General features: G+C 39.2%; 1 protein-coding gene across 5 annotated transcripts in view; it reads left to right on the top strand.

Moving 5' to 3' along the window:
* Positions 1-12,595, top strand: part of BRCC3 (BRCA1/BRCA2-containing complex subunit 3) — a 55,375-nt gene that overhangs the window by 9,387 nt on the left and 33,393 nt on the right. For all 5 annotated transcript variants that reach the window (XM_047716914.1, XM_047716915.1, XM_047716913.1 and 2 more), the window contains 3 exons: positions 1,482-1,569; positions 8,275-8,363; positions 10,108-10,163. In XM_047716914.1, the coding sequence (XP_047572870.1) occupies positions 1,482-1,569; positions 8,275-8,363; positions 10,108-10,163 (233 nt within the window). The remainder of the gene's footprint in view (positions 1-1,481; positions 1,570-8,274; positions 8,364-10,107; positions 10,164-12,595) is intronic.

Here is a 12,595-nt window from a genome sequence, read left to right as displayed (position 1 = left end):
TGTACCCTTGACCCAGTTTCCCCCAAATGCTACATCTTAAATAATTGACGGTACAATATGGAAACCAGAAAACTGACATTGATACAATGTGTGTCATTCCATTGCCATTTTGTCACATGTGTTAATATATGTAACCAACACAGTAGTAAGGATTGCAGAATTGTTCCATCACCATGAAGATCTATGTAGATCTGTGTAGATCTATGAAGATGCCCCTATAGAAATCACACCCACTCCCTCAACCCCTGCTCTAGCCCCTGGCAGCCTCTAATCTATTCTCCATCTCCCAGAATATAATTGTATTATTGTTATTATTGTGATTATATATTACAACTTCAAAATGAAACTAGTCCAGTCCTAAGATGGGGGATGGCTGGAAACACTGTTGCATGTTACCGCACTTGGAAGTTACAATGACTATTTCTTAACGTCTTGCGCGGATTACCTCATTTACTCTTTACTGCTGTTTGAAGCAGAATTTCCCCAGTCTGCAAGCTGAAGGAATGGGTTTAGAGAGGTTAAGTAACCTCTTTCAGCATTCGAAGAAATTATTTAGAAAGTATTCTTAGGATTTGCTGTACAGAAAGGATTATTGCAGGTTTTTTTTTCGATCATTGCGTTTTAATGTAAGTAATTTGCAGGGAAACAAACCAGCGTCTCGCAAGAGCAGCAGAAGGGGCAGCTTCTTATCTCAACTCAGAGCCTCAGGTAGAGTTATGGGAACTTTTTGTTTCTGGATCAAAAGAAGAAAATATTCTTTGGTGGTGTACTTCGAGACACATGGGGAGACCAAAGTGGGTCTCTGGTCATTTGGTGTCTGAAGCCATCCCAGTTGCTATCGTTGACACTGGCAGACTGCCAGAGAGAAATCAAATGAATTTTTTACCTGATCAAACATTGGCTAAATGGATTAAGAGGATATAACTATATACCTTAATGGAAGCCAGATGGATTCTATTTTTTTTATTTTAACTGATTAATTAATTTTTAAAGTAATCTCTATACTCAACCTGGGGTTCAAACTCCTAACCCTGAGATCAAGGGTTACATGCTTGGTGCCTGGGTGGCTCAGTCGGTTAAGCGGCTGCCTTCGGCTCAGGTAATAATTCCATGGTCCTGGGATTGAGCCCCACATCAGGCTCCCTGCTCAGCAGAGAGCCTGCTTCTCCCTCTCCCTTTGCCTGTCCCTCTGTCTACTTGTGATCTCTGTCTCTCTGTCCAATAAATAAAATCTAAAAAAAAAAGTTGCACGCTCTACCAACTGAGGCAGCCAGGTGCCCTAAATTGATCCTAGTTATAAAAAGAAATACCTTTGGCTTTAAATGGGAGGTCTGGGAAAGTCTGGGTATTGACCTTATTTCATTCTTTTGTTGACGTTAAGTTGTAATAGGTTTATTTAAAACCTCAGGATGCTTTCTGAGCCCTCATTAGCATCACAGATTTTTTTTACCCACAAGTTGAAAATCCCTTGACAGACACACAGGTTGGCTGAACTAACAGGTCGTCCCATGAGAGTTGTGGGCTGGTATCATTCCCATCCTCATATAACTGTTTGGCCTTCACATGTTGGTAAGTATTATAATCTTGTATTGTTTGTTATTTTTATTTATTTTATGTATTTATTTTTAAAGATTTCATTTTTTACTTGAGAGAGAACAAGTGGTGAGGAGGGGCCAAGGGAGAGGGAGAAGCAGAGAGAGGAGGAAGCAGACTCCCGGCTGAGCAGGGAGGCTCCTGTGGGGCCTGATCCCAGGCCCCTGAGATAATGACCTGAGCCGAAGACAGACGCTCAACCGACTGAGCCACCCAGGCGCCCCATGTTTGTTGTTCTTAGAAATCAGTCTCATCTTTCTCTGTTACATGAATGATGGTTATTTTAAATCATACTTTAATTATCCTTAAACAGGTGCCCTTGTTTTTATTTTGCTATGTTTTAAAAGTAATGATTTATGTCATACTATTTTTAATAGAGCTATACTTTCTGCACCCCATTTTCAATGTCTTCCAGACACCATTACTAACTAGAGCCTGACAGTTAGCTGACATAAAAAAAACATTAAATTGTCACTGAGACTTGGTGACTGCTGAACACCTCCATCTAGTACACTCCCATTCGGAAGACTCGAAGGGGTGAGGGGTGAGATTTACAAAACTCAGGTTTCACACATATTCCTTCCTAGCTGTTGAGGCTCTCAGCCTACCTCCTCACCCCAGTAATCCGTACAGCGTAACAAAATGGTTTTCTCTCTTTTTATCTTTACCACTTTTCTGAGTGCTGGTCATTTTGTTGTTGTTTCTGCCTGACTTCGTGAGAGAAGTAGAGTAACTTCGCTTAGGGAGAGTGAGCTAACATTGTTCGGCATATAACTGTCTGCTAATGGTTCGTGAATGTTTTCTCCTCCAGTCCTCACAGCAGCCATGAGTTAGAGATACTCCCCACAGTGTACCGATGGGTAACCTGAGGCTTACATGGGTTAAGTTCACTTTTCACTGTCTAGGGGCTTGAGATGATTGTAAATTCTGCATTCGCCAGTGCCAGAAAGGCAGTAGCAGTGCAGTGTCGGGCTGTAATGACAGATGAGTGGTCCTCTGTGTCAAGAGTGGTGGGTGGGGAGGGAGGCCTCCCAGGATCACGTGGGAGAGCTGCTGTGAGATGCACCTGTTTTAAACTCATCTTTCCCACCTGGGCCTGCTATAGTAACCTCTGGGAGTAGGTCCTAGGCGGGTATGTTCTTTTCATAATATACTCCTCAAAGAATTCTGGTGTGTAGTCCCAGTTAAATACTGGTACAGAGTAAGGGAGCGAATAGACTTGCTCTGTTTCTTGCTGACAGAAATTTACCTGACCTGTGGCTAACCCTAGGATATCTTGTGTCAACAAAAAATATATCATCAAGAGAGTTTTTTCAATTGGAAAAGAGAAAAGATTAAAGTGGAGCTTGCAGTAACAATAGAGGTGTTCTTAAACCTATGTTTCAAACTTAAAGTTGATAAAATAGTACAAAGAATTCCCGAATCTCTCGCCCCAGATTTGCCACATTTTCTTCTGTTCTATGTTTGTGTGTGTGAGTATGTTTTATCTGAAGTTATTTGAAAATAAGTCACAGCCAGTATTCACCTTAACTCCTGAATAATGTTTGGTATGAATTTCCTAAATGCAAGGACATTCTCTTACATAATTACAGTGTATTTATGAAAATTGAGAAATTAATATTAAAATAATATTATTATTTAAGTTACTGACCTTATTCAAATTCTTCAGCTCACTAATGTCCTAATAAGTAAGTGTTGTTTTTATAGCTGTGAATATATTCCTGTAAAACCTTAATATCACTGAATAAATTCAGTGTTTGGTTTTATCTAACTTTTACTCAAAATAATAGCATTTTTTTTTCCTGCCACCATTAACACTAAAATCAGATTTGCCTCAAATTTCTCCCATGGTAGTAGCATAGTAAGTAAGTAAGTACCAAGTAAGTACCAAGTACCAAGCACCAATGAAAGGAAGGTTGGAGTGTATTTATTCCTGAACGATATTGTCACTATGGTAATGAGTACAATGGAGAATTTTCTGGCAAAAAAGAAACTCTTAAGAACTTGGGAAAAAAACTTTATCAGTCTCTGGATGTTTTCTTCAGCTGTAAATAATGCGATGATTAAGAAGCCAAAGGAAAATAATTTAACACAAAATAAATTTGGAGACTAGAGCATTGAGATCTTACATTGAAAAAAATAGTAACACCTAACTGGGTAAGGAAAGGGAATAAAGAACAAAATGGAAAGCTCAGAGAGTTCTTACAACATGGGGGCTGGGAATGGCAGCTTTATGTTCTGTCAGGGAACAGGTGTGCTAGAATCTCTTTTCAGTCCTTTACAGGTTGAGAAGATCTTTTAACTCTCTGTGCCATGGTTTCCTCACTGACAGAAAATCAGAATATGTGAAATCCTGTATAAGACGTTCTGTCCCATGCTTAGCACAGTAGCAAAGCATTTATCTGTACAACTCAATGTGGAGAGAGCATGACTGAATAAAGTTGAAGGGCATGGGGTGCTGGGGCGGCTCAGTGGGTTAAGCCACTGCCCTCGGCTCGGATCATTATCCCAGGGTCCTGGGATCGAGCCCCGCATCGGGCTCCTTGCTCGACGGGGAGCCTGCTTCTCTCTCTGCCTCTGCCTGCCGCCGCTCTGCCTGCTTGTGCTCTCTCTCTTTCTCTCTAACAAATAAATAAAATCTTAAAAAAAAAGTTGAAGGGCAGACAACACTGGAAGATCTCCAAACTATAGATAAAACTAAAGAAAAAATCCTCTCCCAACTGAACTGCTCTTCACAATGGCTAGATTGGTGTGGACTTCCAGAGCCTGAGGAATCATGTAGCTACAAAGATACATAGCTCATCTCCAAATGGCTGTTGAAGAATCGAGTCAAACCGGTGCCCCATGTTAGCAAGTCTTGGGAAAAAACATGAGTGATGATTTAAAGTGTGTACAGGAATTATGTGTAATAGGAATGGCAAGTGAGAAGGAGTGAAAAGTGATTAGCCAACAAATTTATAATGGATGCAACAATGTGGTCACAGTTTCTGCTGGTTTGGACCTTACGATTTTGTGAGGAAGAAAAACAGTTAAAATACTAAAGGGGAAATAAAGAGTAACTACAATTAAGGAAGACATAAAGAGCATTTGTACCAGCAAGTTAAAGCAGCAAATGTAAAATTAAAGCCTTAGGACTAAGAAATGAAACGAAGAAAATGTCATTAAAGATAAGCTTTACAGAGAGGGAGACAACCATAAGAAACTTAATCTCAGGAAACAAACTGAGGTTGGTTGGGGCGGGAGAGGGACGGGGTGGCTGGGGGATGGACATTGGGGAGGGCATGTGCTCTGTGAGCGCTGTGGAGTGTGTAAGCCTGATGATTCACAGACCTGTGCCCCTGGGGCAAATAATACATTATGTGTTAATTAATTGAATTTAAATTAAAAAAATAAGGACAGCTTTAAACTTAGACTTTAAATTTAGAAAAAAAAAATAAAGATAAGCTTTAAACCTAAAAGAGTAACAGGCTAGGTTAGCTCTATAGAGAAAAGAAAAGTCACAGTTACATCATTAGCAAAGGGGCGAGAGAACATTCTGTAATGAAAGGCACAAACTCCAACAATGTTAAATTATGTCCCCCCCCCCCATAGCAATAAGATGTGCAAAGGACAAAATTTTATAAGTAGGGAATAAAGTGGAAACTAGTTTGGAGCAGAACTTGATAACCCACTTCCAGGATCTTACTCCTTCAAGAGTATAATGTGAGTCTTTTGGCTTTGGATTGGGTTTTGCCATGAAGGAGTAGGGATATAAAGTACATGAACAAAGACAAGGGTGATGTGGGTCAAACATACCTGCTAATGTTTTAGAACTTGATTATTAAAGGATTTCTGACTTACAGAAAAATTGCAAAAACAGCATAAAGAACCGCATTCAATAATTGTTAACCTTTTGCCACATTTGCTTTATCATTTTCTCTATAGACACAATTTGAGAGTAAGTTGTAGACATGATGCTCCTTTATCCCTAAATACTAAATTGTATATTTCTCAAGAACAAGGATATTTACTTCCATAACCACCGTGCAATTACCAGCATCAGGAAAGTTGACATTGATAGCATCTTTTTATGTAATCTACAGAACTTACTCACATTTGGCCAATTTTCCCAATTCTGTCCTTTGTAGCAGTTTTTCCTTTCCAGTCCAGAGCCGGTTCTCAGATCATGCATGGCATCTAGTATCATGTCCTTTTAGTTCGACATGGACCAGTTCCTTAGCTTTTTTGTCATTCCCAAACCTCTGAACTCACTTCCTCTTTCACATTCAGCAGATAATACTGCTTCCTACTTTATTTATTTATTTTAAAGATTTTACTTATTTATTTGACGGAGAGACAAGAAGAGAGAGAGCGCAAGCACGGGGAGCAGCAGGCAGAGGGAGAAGCCCGCTCCCCGCTGATCAGGCGCCCCTGCTGCCTACTTTAATAAAGGAAATGGGAGTCATTAGAAAGGAATTTTCTCCATTTCTCTTTACTCACCTACTTATCACTGGGCTCATCTTCTCCTTTTCCCTCCTCTTAGCTAATAGACATCCTTCCATTCTGGCTCTTAATCTTGGCTTCCCGTGACTTGAAGAACCTTACAGTCTTCATTGTGCTTCTTTCTCCAACATCTATATCCCTTTCCATTGTACTGGATTTTCCCCATCATTTATTTGTTCCTTCAAGAAATAAATTGAGCGTCTACTGTGTGTCCAGCCCTCCAGGTGCTGGGGATAAAGCAGTGAAGGAGAAAAACAAAGCCTCTACCTTCATGGAGCTTTACCTCATGTTTAAGAAAACACAACAAAAAATACTTGCCAATCCCAATTCTCCTTCAGGTCAAAGACTTTTCTCACTTTTCATTTACACTCTTCACCCTGCTCTAGTCTGCCTCCCAGTCCACTGAAAGTAATCAGTGACATCCGTTGAAAATCTAGTAAACATTAGGGGCACCTGGGGGGCTCAGTCAGTGGAACATCCGACTCTTGGTTTTGGCTCAGGTCTTGATCTCAGGGTCCTGGGATCGAGCTCCGTGAAAGCTCCATGCTCAGTGTGGAGTCCGCTTGAGATCGTCTCTCCCCCTCTCCTTCTCCCCCTCCCTCATTCACATGCGTGCTCTCCCTCCAAAAAACAAAAACAAAAACCAGAGAGAAAAATCTAGTAAACATTTTATGTCGCCGTCTTCTGTAGCATTTGATACTACAATGATTCTACTCCTTAAAAACACTTCTCAGTTAATGAGGAGTGCTTGGCTCTTAAGGATAGAAACTGAGCTGAGGCTGAGAGTTGAAACACCTTATCTGAAACCAGAGACGGAGGAGGCAGTATTTGAACTATTTGTATGAGTCAGGGTTAGTAGGAATGCTATTTATGAACATAGGAAATGGAGGAGGAAGTGTAGGTGTGGTGGGGGAAAAGATAGTTGAAGTTATGTCATACCCACACCGTTAACTTACCAAAATGTTATCTATATATAGTTTGCAAAAGAGAAAGGAAAGGGATTTAGATGGTGTAGGTTATTTCATAAATCTCATGAGACTTTATTGTCCTTGTGTGTATGAAAAAGAGAAATGTGCCCGTAGCTATACTCACAATTTTAAGATCTGCTCAGCTCTTCCGGACTGAGGTAATTGGCACTGGGACAAACAGTGACGTATTAGGGTTAATTAGTGGTTAATCTACCACCAGCGTTGGATTGGCTCAAGCTCCCGTGACAGATACAGGTTGCAACTTTGTTTAAGCTTCCAACCAATCACTGTAACAAATTACATTTTCCCAAACAAGCATTCTGCTCTAGAAGTTACAAGTTAATACTCCTTAGAATCATTATAAACAAATTTGATGAATAAGTTTTTTAGTTCACTTAGGAAGACAAGGGGGAGAAGTCCCAGTGTTGAAGAATATATTGCCAGGGGTGCCTGGGTGGCTCAGGTCATGATCTCAGGGTCCTGGGATCGAGCCCCGCATCGGGCTCTCTGCTCAGTGGGGAGCCTGCTTCCTCCTCTCTCTCTGCCTGCCTCTCTGCCTACTTGTGATCTCTGCCTGTCAAATAAATAAATAAAATCTTTAAAAAAAAAGGAACATATTGCCAAAGTAACTGGGCATAAGTCCACACCCTTCAGCATTTTGTTGTAATACTTGATTTCTTATATCCTTCATGAACAATGAACAATGAGGTCTGAAGACCTCAAATTTTTAAATTTAGCCTCCATTCAGTTTGGGGTAATCTTTTAACTGAGATTTTGTTTCTGCTCCCTGGAATGTTGGTTTTAATTCTGTTGCAGTCTCTATGAGAATTTACTCCATAATACTTCTACATTTCCATTCTTCATTGTCAACTGTCATGTATGCATTTCCCTAAAAACGTCCATCAAAAGGCTTATTTGAGGAAGCTGTTTGTCTACTTTCAGGGCCTTCGTTTCTCTTTGAATCTCATGGAAGGAATTATCAAGTTTTGGGGGGCCAGCTGAGGAGTTATTAATCCTGCTTTTCTTATTTAATTGCACACTTCTCAATGTACTCTTCCCTCACTCAGTAAAATGTTTACACTTTGGCAGTCATATTGTCCTTAGGATATATCTCTGTTCTGCCTGTAGAGTCTGATTCCTGGGAGGACTATATGTTGCTATTATCTTTAAATCTTTGTGTTTGCGAGATATAGTTTATTGACAGCAGATTTTAATTTTTGTTTATTTGCAGATGTTCGCACGCAAGCCATGTACCAGATGATGGATCAAGGCTTTGTAGGACTTATTTTTTCCTGTTTCATAGAAGATAAAAACACAAAGGTGTGTGTGTGTGTGTGTGTGTGTGTGTGTGCATGTGTGTGTAAGCACACACACACAGAATAGAGAAAAATCTTTTTGCAATTTTAATAGGGTGGCCAGGGAAGGTTTCAATGAGAAGGGTCATTGAGTCAGGACCTGAAGAAAGTGAGGGAGCAAGTCTTGTGGATTTCTTGGGGCAAGAGCATTCCAGGCAGACGAAATAGCCAGTGCAAAGACTGTAAGGTGAGTGTGGCATGTTCAGGGGACATCAAGGAAGTCAGTGTGGCTACAGCAGAATGAGGAAGACCATGACCATATGTCCCAGTTTGCCTCTAGCAGTCCCAGTTTTATCCCATTATCCCAGTCTCCTATTTGGTTAGGACCTTTCCTTCTTGAAAATATCCTGGTTTGGACAATAACTCATTTGGTCATTCTACAGTGAGGTCTGAAAGGTAACCAGGGGCCAGATCTGATGAGGCCTTTGATTTGACTGACTTGGGAAGCCACTGGAGGGTGAATTTACGTTTTAATGGGATCTCTCTGGCTACTGTGTTGATAGTAGACTGGATGGGGGATGGGGGTGGGTGCATGGGGAAGGAGGGAGTATGGAATCCATGACATCTGTGAAACCAGTTAGAGAGATACTGGAGTAATCTAGGCAAGAGTTGATGGAGATTTGACCATGGTGGTAGGAGTGGAGCTAATGAAAAGGGGCCAGATTCTGTATAAATTTTGATGGTAATAATAATTATATAATTATAATATAATAATGACGGCCACAAGTGCTGCCGTTTATCAATCTGTTGTATGGTGTTTGGCATAAGCATGCTCTAACCCTGACCATGGGTCTATGAGGATGAGGATTATTTATGTATTTATTTTAGAGAGAAAGAGAGCATGCATGGGAGGGGCAGAGGGAGAGAGAGAGAGAATATCAAGCAGACTCCGTGCTGAGCAGAGAGCCCATTGCAGGGCTTAATCTTACCACCCCGCGATCATGAACCCGAGCTGAAATCAAGAGTTGGATGCTTAACCGACTGAGCCCCCCAGGCGCCCTGAGGATTATTATTATCTGCATTTGATGGATGAGAAGCTCAGAGAAGTTAAGAGAAGTTGAACAGCCCAGTCAATGGCTAGTCTTAGCAATTTTCTATGTAGAGTGTTTCTGTTTGAATTCTTTGTTTATGTCAAGAGGTTTGACTATGTGTCAGTTCAAACAAAAAGAAAATTACCATTTAACATTGTAGGAATGAATTTTGCCAAAACTATCTCAAGTATGCTCTGTCCTTTAGTACATTAGTTATATGGTCAGAAGTTATATTAATAATGAATATTGTTCATAAAGCCACTCTTTTCCAGAAACAGTAATCTTGAAGTTTATACTTCATCTGAAGTGATTTTGGCTTTGTCATTATAAAATTATTTATTGTCATTATAAATATTTGGATAAGTTTGTCAGCTTCCAACAAAACTGTTCAAATGCTCTGGTTCTTGGTTTCTTGGTCCTCATGTTTATAAGAAATTCTCTGCTGTCACATGAACAGATGTTTCATTAAGGCCATCTCATGTTGACTGAGCTGAGTACATGATCCTTTATGGAAATCGGAATCCCTTTTAACCTTCCACTTCTAGAAGGTCTTCGGATACCACCCATGTAAGGATATGAGTATTAGGTTTGAATCTACTAAAGTAATCCTTCTCTGTGTGATCTTTCTTTCTGTCTTTCTTTCTTTCTCTTTCTTTTTCCTTTTTTTTTTTCTTTTAGACTGGCCGAGTACTCTACACTTGCTTTCAATCTATACAGGCCCAGAAGAGCTCAGAGTAAGTATGACAGAGATGTATGCATGTATGTGTGTATTGGTGGGCTAATTTTCATCCCAGGGAATTGACTGTACAGACCCAATTAAATAAATTATGCATCTAAATAATGGAATAATATGCAGCCATTAAAAATACAAGGACATTCAGTAGTAATACAGAAATATCTGCAAGAAACATCATTAAATAAAAAAGGCAAGGTATGAGAATAGTATGTATAGTATGGATAGCATGCTGCCATTTGGGTAAGGATATGGAAGAGAAATGTACACATCAATGTGCCAGCAAACTTGCTAGTAAATACACAAAATACGTGGAAGGAAACACATCAGTCACCTCAGTAGAGACAAAGTGATGTTTGTGTTTATATCTCGAAATAATATACTTTTCATATTCTTTCTTGATTTACTAATTTTGGATGTTATCTATTCTTAATACATTACTTCACCCTCACAAATGAGGATTTAGCTCAAATGCCCTGCCCCATCTCCATGTCCCCCAGTGTAGTTATATTACTACTTTTGTTCTTCTGTTGGCGACTTTTCTGTTCTTCAAGTTTGCCCCTTTATTTTGTCCACAACAGACAGTAGACACTATCTTTTGGTTCCGGGCTGTTACTTGTATTTTTTACTATAAACCTTTATATTTTCACAGTTGCAAACAGCTGTGGTATGTGTTGCAACCATAATTGCATTTTTTGTGCTTTTTCTACTAGTTGACTCTAAGAGTAGAAAATACAGTGTTTGTCATCATGATTTTGTAAATATCATTATTCCATGTACAACCAAGCAGTGTAAAGTAGTATACTATGATTCCATTTCCTTTCTTGAATAGCTTTTTGCTTTTCCATGGGGTGTTTCAATGGTTTTTCTCTCCTTATTTTTCTGCCTTTATCACCTCCCTGAGTTCCAAATTCTTAGGAGTAATATAGAAATCTTTGGAGTCCCTGCTTTTGCTAGGATTACTCCCTGAAGCCTTCCATCTTCCTACCTTAGTCAGGTCTTCACTGATATCCTGGAACTTTCCTTCATTATTCTCCTTGGTTAGATTCACTGATTTCAATGGATTTCATTTCAGTCCACTGTCTGGATTTTATATCATCTTTCTTGGTTCACTCTTTCTAAGAAAGGTATGCATTTGAGTCTTTTACCTGTCTAACTCTTGTTCTTTAATAGGGCACTTTTTTTTCTCTGACAGCTTTTGGGAACTTCTCTATTCTTGATGTTGTGAAATTTCATATGATACAACCGGAGTGTGGATATTCTATGATTCAAACTGCTAGATGCTGTCAGTGAGACAGCACTTGTCCTGCAACTCTGGGAAGTTCTGTGCTATCATTTTCTTTTGTATCCTCAGATAAAACAATCCATATATTCCTGGGAAGAAAAGATCTTATTCATAATTCAATCAAGTCCCATCATTTAAAGGTTCTTCAGGTGTAACTCAGTCTTTGGGGGATAATTCCTCATTCTTTGAGTTATTTCCCTTTCTTTCCACTTTGACTCTAATAAGGTGGCATTTGGAGTGTTGGAAAGATGAGGTAAATGAACTTATGCTATAGGGAAGGGAGACTTCCTGGTCTCAAGCTGGTTTAGGGAATCAGGACATGAATCCTTCTATTCATGGTTAATGCCTACCTTCATTTACCCAGTGTATTTCTTCTCTCTCATGGAGTTGAAGCCCCAACATGAAGAGATAACCTTAACATCTTCCTCTCCTGTGACTACCTCATTCTCCCCATAGGTTAGTAGGATCGGTGTGTCATATCATTTTCTCTTTTTTGTTCTTAGATAAATCTCCCCCTTGTTTTTCCTCTCTCTTTATAGAACTCCTATTAGTCAGATATTAAAGGTCCTGGATTGACAGTAGTGACTTTTTTAACTAATATTTTCTGTCTCTCTGTTTTTTGTTGTTCTGATTTCTCAAGAATATTTTAGATTTTATCTTCCAGCCCTTTCATTTAGCAATTTTTTATATTTTTAATTTGTAAGAGATTTTTCCTTGTTTAGTGCTTATTCCTATTTCACAGTATCCTATTCTTGATTTGTTGACATGATAGTTAAATAGGAAATGTTAAATTTTCTTCTGTTTTTTCAGTTACCTGTTTCCTCTGTGGTAATTTTTTTTCTGTTTATTTTTATTATATTTATATTCATGTTATATTTATAATATATTATGACTTTTAAAAATACTTCTTTTCCATCCTCTTTTAAGAACAAGCCAACAAAAACATGATAACTCATTATTTGTAGCCTTAGCTCGTCAACAGGAGCCTTTATTTTAGGGTGAATGCATTGAGAGCCGGCCACTTTTCTCATGGATCACCAAGTGCTAGATTTCAGGTATCCTGCTCTGGGACACCAGTCTTAACAATTGCTACAATTCCAGACACTTTATTCTGTTAGTTAGGAGAACTTTTACTGCTGCTGCTATTG

This window comes from Lutra lutra, chromosome X, assembly GCF_902655055.1.
Source record: "Lutra lutra chromosome X, mLutLut1.2, whole genome shotgun sequence".
Taxonomy (NCBI): domain Eukaryota; kingdom Metazoa; phylum Chordata; class Mammalia; order Carnivora; family Mustelidae; genus Lutra; species Lutra lutra.
The sequence above is the reverse complement of the archived record's forward strand: the minus strand, read 5'-3'. Positions and strand labels throughout refer to the sequence as shown.